Raw genomic sequence first — 8,781 nt, forward strand, 5'->3', positions numbered from 1 at the left:
CACACACACACACACACACACACACACACACACACACGATTGCAAACACTCTCACAGCTCTGGTAACTGAATCTCTCTGCTTACCCCCTGGCGTCCTCAGCTCTGAGGACAGGGCCTACAGATAGCTGTGAAGGGACAAACACCCTCTCTATCCAGTGGCTCACATCAAAGAGCACCGCTGGACACCCAAGGTTCCCTCGGTATTTGAAAGGATATTTGTTTATACCTGTGTTATATGTGTGAGGGAGAGCATGCCTGTGGAGATCGGAGGACAACTTGGGAAGTCTGTTGTGTCCTTCCACCTTTATATATGCTCCAGGAATCAAACTCCAGCACCGCATTTTCATAGCAAGTGCTTTTACCTCCTGAATCAACTCACCAGCCCCCAGAGGGTTTTAAATAGAGTGATAAGGAGGCTTGGTCCAGACTACCTGGGTTCAAATCCCAGACCTTCTGTTTACCATATTTGTGACAACTGACTACCTATTTACCCTGGCTGTGCTTTGATTTTATAATCTATAAAATGGGTTAATAGCTCCTATCTGACTATATAGCTATAAAAAGACTAAGACCATTTACTTATTGAAAACTTACTGAGGACAAACGGCCTGTAGGAAGTGCTCGGCATTTGTTTTTGGTTAATGCTGATGTCTTTATCAGGAGCGTGAATCATTCTGAGCCATCTTTCATAGCCCGAGGCAATGAGGGTGGCAGAGCCGTTCAGCTTTCAGCTTCCTGAGCCTGAGGTGGTTAAGGACAAATCAGTGGCCTTGAGGGAAATTGGAAGAGGGGCTGGAAGATCCCCGACTCCAGAGGAGCACTGGAGCATGTACAGACGAGTCACAGACCCCGAAAGACTGCTAAGGGGAACTGGGTGTGGCTGTAGGTCCAGCACTGCTACCCTTTTAGTGGCCCCACCCTCCAGAGGCTACAATTTGCACCCTCCCAAAGCCAAGAGCCTCTTGGCTGCTCTGTGCCCTCAGGGGCTCTAGCCTCAACCCCTTATAGGAGGCCATTTTATGTTCTTGGATTCTGTTCCAAAAAGCAAAGGGTATTTGAGAATCTTTTGAAATCTATCTCTTCAGGGTTAACTATCCTGCTCCCATTAAACACAACAGCTAAGGGTGGCCGGCCTGAAGGGCTAGCAGCCTGTGCGATTGGTGTCACCATCCCACAAAAACAAGGACGCTGTACCCTTTACCAGCAGCCTAGGACTCTGGTTGACTTCAGAAAACTCCATTCTAGTCCCAGCTGTCTCAGGACGGCTCCTTGAGCAAGTCACATGATCTGCTGTAGTTCCTCAGCTTGCTAATGAAAACCCAGGAATGCTTTAAAGGTCAAACCATAACTGTCTCCAGCCTGTCTAGAAGGGTGCAAGTGGACAATGTCACCAAAACAGTGTCCAAACAGTATCTACAGGCCTAGGTAAGGCTGCTGCCTGGAGCGGCAACCCCAGGGCTGTCTGCTTTCCTTCCTTGGGTCAGGCTGCATCCACTAGGAAGGGCACAATATTAGTCTTCTGCATAGCATCATCAGAAGCCACAGACTCCCTGGTCTAAGCTGGATCCAGGCTCCAAGATCCCTGCCTGCTTGCCAATGCCCCTTCACACGCATGACCATGCTCGTTCACACGCATGCCCTTACTCGTTCACACGCATGCCCACTCAGTGCCAGCAGAGTACCTTGTGGCTTCCTGGGTGGCATTCCTCTCCTTCCCGACCCAGTGGGGTGCACAACCGCAGCCCCCGCAGCCACAGGCTGATAGCACAGCAGGTGCCTGCTCCACACTGGACATCTCGTTCACAGGCCTACGGGAGAGAGAGAGGGCCAGCCAGTTAGTGCCACCCAAGGGAAAAAGGAAAAGGAATGCTAAGCCATCTTTGGCAGGGTCTGGAGGAAGTGACTAAGAGCCCAGGATTAACAGGACTCACGGCTGAAACACCACTGCTTGGCAGGACACTTGGTCTTAGCAAAGTACCCGACCTCAACCTGGGGAACCAGCCCAACTCAGAGGCAAGGCAGTCCCCACCCCCGAAAAGGCCTGTTAAAAGACTGGCTTTTCGAATATCAGTCAACAGCAGCACAAATGACTGAATTAGAACTCCCTGGGAAGGGGAGAAGAGGGGAGGGGAGGAGAGGGGAGGGGAGGAGAGGGGAGGGGAGGGAATCCTTGTTGGTCCAAAGCCCTGAATGACCATTGTTGAGTTATCTCGGGGGAGAATCTTTGTCCTCCAGAAGGCATTATCAGTTGCCTCTCTGCCCATCTCCCACCACCTAACCCACAGGAGCCTGGTGGACAGGTATCTCCCCCAATGTTTCTCTGCTGGCCTCTCTGGGCTCCTGACACAGATCCTTCTGATTTGGGCTGCTTGGTTAATGCCTATATAAGGAAATGTCAAACAAACACACTTTACCCCAGAGCCAGAGTCAAGAAAGCAAGTAGGGCCTAATGGAGAAATAGCCAACCTGGCCACAGGGCACAGAGGTCAAGTGGCTTCAGAGTTGAAGTTGGAAGCTGAGTTTCGTTTTCTCCAGTAGGAAGCCACAGAACACCTTCAGGCTGCCAGCGTGGGCCATGACAGGAGCCCAAAGCTCCAGATTTTTCCAGGTGAGGAGGTCAGGATGCCACCAGAGAAGGTACAGGTGGCAGTCACCAGCAGTTACTCTCTAACCCAGCAGGGGCACGGGGGCACGGCTCACACCTAAGCCAGCACCCTGAGCACTGATGGTGAGGGAAGTAGGTCCCTCCCGGACTCTTCTCTCCTGACAGGTGGCAGGCATGGCACTCTGGGAGGTTGGAACCTACAGCCTGGATTGTCATCATCTAAGGTGCAAGGGAGTGTGGAGAGATCAGGACTGTTTGGTTGAAAGCGTCACCTAAGCCCCTAACATCCTTATACCCAAAGAGTCTGGAATGTTTGGATCCAGGCTTCACCCCAGCCCTTGAGCGCCCCTATATCCAAGGAGTCTGAAATGTTTGGGTGAAACTTTCCATCCCAAGCCCCTTGCCCTGAGAGTTGCTGCAGTCCAAACTCCACCTCCAAGAAAGCCCACCAAGGGGTGACCCCTCCCCAGAGAGGCTCAAGACCATTCCCACAGGCTACTTAAACTGCCACCCAGAGAACGAACGCATGGTCTTCCCAGTCTTCCTTTCCCCTCCCCATGGTTTATCCGGTCTTCCTTCCTGTCTCCATCCATGGGGGGCCACCCGGGAACACTGGCATCCATTAAACCTGGGCTTTTTCTAATTTGGTTGGATTTGGTCTGATTTGGATTATTGCATGGGCGGAGATGTTTGTTGGGTCGTAAAAACTTTTTCAAGGACCTGGTGTCTTTCTGGGAGGCAGAAGAGGGACATCAAAGGGACTTGGGAAATAGGGGGAGCTGAGCACTCCCAGAATCCTTCCCCTCAACACTGTTCTGACCAAGTGCTCATCTGGCCATTAATTCACCCCCATTCATTCACTGCGCTGGACTAACTCGACCCTCCTCTCGTTGTGCTCTTTATTAAGGGGTACCCCACCTCCCTTAGACCTCTCTGCATCTTCCCCTGGGGACCCACTAAAGGGTGAAAGGAGGTGTTGGTGGCACCCATCTTGCCCTAGGGACCCACTAAAGGATAAAGGGTGTTTGGCATACTTTTCCTAACAGCAAAAGTAGACCTGATGCAGGACTCTGCGCTTCTGCCCTGAGCCTCACCAGCACGCTCTGGAATAACATGGGCAAGAGGGCCAGACGTAGATTAAAGCCAAGGTGTACACAAGACATGTGGGACTTGGAAGGGGGAATGAATCCACCTTGTAAAAGAACTTCCTACGGCACGCTCCAAAGAATCTTCATTGTACTAAAGACTCAATGTCAAAATCCCAGTGCCCTCCCAACGTACTTAAAACAATCTTATATTTAAATACAACTTCTCAAAACCCCACTCTGTCTATCAGAGTGAAGTCTGACCCATCTGAAGATTATATGTATCCCCACTCCCAGGCACTGACCACCTCCAAATCCCATTGCTTTGAATTGGAGCAGCAGTGCCTTCCTGGTTCTCAGTTCACAGTCCGTGCAGAACCCTGATCTCGGCCCCCAACCCAAGCCTATGGAAGAGACTAGAAACTTACCCCTGTGATCACCGCACAGTGGGACACAGTTGCTAGAAGGAACACGAGGAACACTTGCACGGTACCTCTCATGATCAGCTGGGGTGAAGACAAACTCCGAGTGAAGGCTCACTCCGATGCCTCTCACCTCCTTCCACCCTGCCTTGTACTGGGCAAGCTGAGAAGGCCAGGCTGTCCCGCCCTTACCTCTTTCAAATTTATACAGTCGGGTCCAGGGCTGCCTCTGGATGCCTCATCCCGCTCTTCCCTCCCCTCGCTTGCATTATTCAGATGAGCTCAGAAGCAAAGATGAGACCTGATTCTCTAACGACATCGCATCACCGTCAGAACTGATAAAAATGGACACATCGGGGGACTTTGACAGTTGCTCTAACTCTTCCGGGAGCACCACGCTTCCGACAGTTGAATGCAATTCACTTGCTATCCATTTCTGTCTCTGCATCATTCTTCGCTGCTTGGGTCAGGGGAATGGCTTTAGTAATGAATTAAGAGATTTGCAGAGTTGATTTCCTCTCACCCACACTGAGCCATGCAGCCTACAGGAGTGTTTATGCTCTTACACTCAAACGGTCAAGCTTTGAGTCGGCATTTCTTCTGGATTCAGCACAGAGGTGGCTGAGAAGACGGAGTTTGAGGAGGCATCTCTTCCTGACCTCTAAAAGGTTAAAATTCCCAAAGTGGAGACAGAACACAGCAAGGAAAAAATACATCCACGATGTTACTCCTCCTCACGATACACAGGCAGGTCTGCTCTCTAACGGGCTGTAGACAAATACCTGAGGGCTGGTAAGTCTTCGCTGTCTAATTGATTGGGTTCAGAATCACTATGGAAACGCACCTCTGGGTATGTCCCTGAGGACTGTTCCAGAAAAAGGAAATCAAGGAGGGTAGATCCACCATGGTTGTGAGGACCGTTCCATGAGCTACAGACTCAGACCAATGACAAAACCAGTTGAGCACTGGTTTTCACCAGTTTTCACCTCCCTGTGCTTTGTCACCTACCACCTAGTGCTCCTGCCTCTGTGATCTCCCTTTCATCATGGGCTGCGCACCCACACTGTGAGCCAAAATAAAACCGCCTTCCTTTCAGTTGCTTCCATCAGCGGTGGAAAGGTTAACTCATACAAGCAACAAACATCCCTGGTACAGGAACCAAGAACAGAAGATAAGGAAGCACACAGGCTCCACCCTGACAGTATCCTATAGAGACGTGAACTTGGGCTAGGCTGTGGCCGAAAGAAGCCATGTTGGTGTTCTTCCTGTAGCATGGGGGAGCATGAGAGTAGCCTTATCCGTGAGCAAACACACAGTGGTCTCAGATGGCAGGTGGATGGGAAGGTGACTCTGAGCATAGCCGTCCTCTCTGAAGGGAAGCCCCTGGTCCCGACCTACTGACAGACCAGAGAGACACGGTTGGATCCTTTGTTGGACCATCCATCTTCTCTGTACAATAATCAAAGCTATTTTTTTCCAAGGTGTGCTTTCTAGTATGGTAATACAGGGCGAGCATACCTAACCCAAAGCTCTAAAATCTAGACATCTCCAAGATGGAGGACTTCCTGACACAATGTGGCATGTGGAGAATTCTACACAGTGGAGCCTTGCTGCATGCACAAGAAGTCACTTAAAATACTGAAACTTGACTTTAGGCTATGTGGATAAGGTGCTCGTGACACAGACAGAATTCAAGTTTAGACTTATGCCCCATCCAAGATGTACCATTGGGTATATGTAAATATCCCGAATTGGGAAGGTGACCCTCAAACCTAGGACACCGCAGATCTCAAGGATTTCAGAGACAAGGTACTCAGTCTATGGGTATTACATAGACAATTGTTTTCCATGGTCAGACACTTGGGGAACACTGAATACACCTACCTAACGAGTTTCTTTCTGCAGAATTTTCCAGAGCCCTTCATGTTGGCATAGGAAACATTAAGTGGAAAAACACCATCTGTGGTCCATTCATCCACAATGTCATTTTCTCAAAGCATCTTGTGGAAATAGGATTCTCACACAGAAATGTCAGCCGGCATCCATGACCAGTGAGAAAAGAATCCCAGTGGGCCTGGACACCATGGCTGGTCACCAGCACTGCCCCAGGCAAACACACCAACTTTGAACCTGATTACTTGCTAGTATCACAAACTTGAGGATACTGCTAATCCTTGGAGACCCAGTTTTCTTTTTTTTTTTCTTTTTTTTTTAAAGATTTATTTATTTATTATGTATACAGTGTTTTGCCTGCATATCTGCTTGCAGGCCAGAAGAGGGCACCAAATCTCATTACAGATGGTTGTGAGCCACCATGTGGGTGCTGGGAATTGAACTCCGGACCTTTGGAAGAGCAGTCAGGGATCTTAACCACTGAGCCACCTCTCCAGCCCCCAAGACCCAGTTTTCTGAGGCCCTCCAGTTCTCACCAACTCCCCTAGTTCCTTCCCAGAAGGCACAATTACCATGAGGAAACTGTCACAGGGAACTCTGTGGCACTGACTGAAAGTGTGCTCTTCCCCTTGGGTGGCAGGGCTTGAAGAAGAGACTGCTTGAAGCATGAGGCTTGAGGGACGGCTTGTGACTTGGTAGAACTCTCAGAAGAGACCCTGGGAGCTTTAGCAAGACGTGACATTGCTTCTTTCCTCAGAAACTCAATTAACCAAGCACTCTCTGTGGCCCTCCCCCATGTCGGACCCTGAAACTGCAGGGCAGGGCATCAGATGTGCTGAGGGTAACCCTCTTATCGCAATCAGGGCTACGATGTGGCTGACAGATGTGGAGTGAAAAGGTGAGTGGCGGAACTCGGCTGGGCACCTGGAGGACTCCAAGGTGAGGAGATGGAGGTGGAGTGAAGTGAGAAGCAAGTGGGAGGGGGTGGGGGAGGTGATGGACAGCGCTAAAAATATGGGTTCCCTTATAACAAGAGAGCTGGCAGAGGAGGTGCATTGGGCAAACCCTTAGCAAATTTCTACGCATCTGCAGACATGATAGAGGCTGGTGGGGAGCAGGTAGCATGCAGTAGAGGGTTTGTGTGAAATAGAGGGTATATGTGCAGATTGCGGAAACAGAGGAAGGCAGGTGGGAGGGAGGGAGGATGTGTGTGTGTGTGTGTGTGTGTGTGTGTGTGTGTGTCTGAGGAGAGTGTGGGGGCATTTTATTTGTATTTTAGTAAATAAAGCTTGCCTGAAGATCAAAAAGTAAAAACAGCCCCCCTGGTCAGCCATACAGACTAGGCAGTGGTAACACATAACTTTAATCCCCCTAGCACACTAGTTGCCACAGAAACCAGGTGGTGCATGCCTCTAATCTCAGTGGTGCACACCTTTAGTCCCAGCCTAGAGAGGAATATAAGATGGGGGAGAGAGCTCTCAGACACAATCTCATTCTGAGATTGCTGGAGGAGGCAGAATCACCATTTTGGACTGAGGTAGAGGTAAGAGCCAGTGGCTGGCTGTTTTGTTTTTCTGACCTTCAGGTTGAACCCCAATTTCTGTCTCTGGATGTTTATTAATCGTGTTTCAGGACAGGTTTGACAAGTGTAAACCCTGACCTGGTTTAGGCTCCTGAGATAGTCTTGAGGTCATGGTCGCTGCTTTACAAACACAAGGGGTCCTTCATTAACGCCCTTGCTTCTTCAGCCTGAACTCTGGCCTAGCTTGTATAAATGGCTTACAATGTATCGCTGTTGCTATCAGTTAGGAGGTGGCTGTGATATATTTTAGAACAAAGCATCTAGACCAGTTCTGACAAGTTCTTTTTTTTTTTTTTTTTTTTTTTGAGACAGGATTTCCTTGCGGATTTAGCTGTCCTGGTCTTGTTGTACGTCTCATGATCCTATACCACCTTGTCTTTAGGACTCCTTAGATTTTTAAAACTCAGGACCAAGTGCCCTTTAGTCCTAAGAGTTTGACTCCCCACACACATAACTTTCACCCCACAACCTCCTGGGTTTCAAACAACTAAGACTTTTTGGATTATATAACTAAAACGTGTAAAGAGGAGACAGAATTCCAGTAGCGTCAGAGAACATCAACTACCTACAAATGAGAAACCTGGCAACCTGGACAAGCCTGGATAAACCTGGTTATCTACACCTGACCCAGACTGTGCAACTCCTCCTGGGAACCCACGGATGAACCCAGGCTGTTCTCCTGTCCCTGGCACCTCTTCCTGAGATCTCTGCTCAGTGAGTTTATAGAAAGGGTGGGCTTCTCGTGCCCTCTTCTGGGCCCAGGCCAGTCCCACTCCTGTCCCCATCGCTCGAGGAAGCTGCTTCTCTCAACCTTCACCAGGCTAATGTCTAAAGTGCCCCCTCCAATACCTCTTCCCTCAGCATGTGTCCTTTTGTGTCTCTCGGCATGGACACCTATGCCCTCCTCACGTGTTCTCTGAAGTCTCCCATGTTTCTTCCCACCCTTAGTGACTTTCCTGAGGTTGCAAACCCATCCCAGTGCACTTCACAGCCCCCGAAGTATTGATGATCTCAAGTCTGCACTCCCAGCCCACTTGGCCAATGGCCGCTTGGATATCACTGCATGCTGGTTCCTCTCTAACACCCCTGACAAAGCCCTGTCTCCCCCACCCCCCCGGCATCTCTTTACATCCACCCTTCTAAACTCATTCTCATGGCTCATAATTGTAAACAACGGAATACAGCCTGGCTGGT

At 49.7% G+C, this 8,781-nt stretch overlaps 1 protein-coding gene across 1 annotated transcript in view; it reads right to left on the bottom strand.

Annotated features, from left to right (window-relative positions):
• Prok1 (prokineticin 1) overlaps positions 1-4,190 on the bottom strand; it is a 5,268-nt gene extending 1,078 nt beyond the window's left edge. Inside the window, exons 1-2 of the mRNA XM_050127794.1 lie at positions 4,119-4,190; positions 1,683-1,808 (exon numbers count right to left, since the gene is read on the bottom strand). Coding sequence (XP_049983751.1) covers positions 1,683-1,808; positions 4,119-4,190 — 198 coding nt within the window. The remainder of the gene's footprint in view (positions 1-1,682; positions 1,809-4,118) is intronic.
• Positions 4,191-8,781: the final 4,591 nt, after the last annotated feature.

The sequence above is a fragment of the Alexandromys fortis genome, unplaced genomic scaffold (genome assembly GCF_014885135.2).
Source record: "Alexandromys fortis isolate MF-2015 unplaced genomic scaffold, M_Fortis_MF-2015_v1.1 scaffold_292, whole genome shotgun sequence".
In the NCBI taxonomy this organism is placed as follows: domain Eukaryota; kingdom Metazoa; phylum Chordata; class Mammalia; order Rodentia; family Cricetidae; genus Alexandromys; species Alexandromys fortis.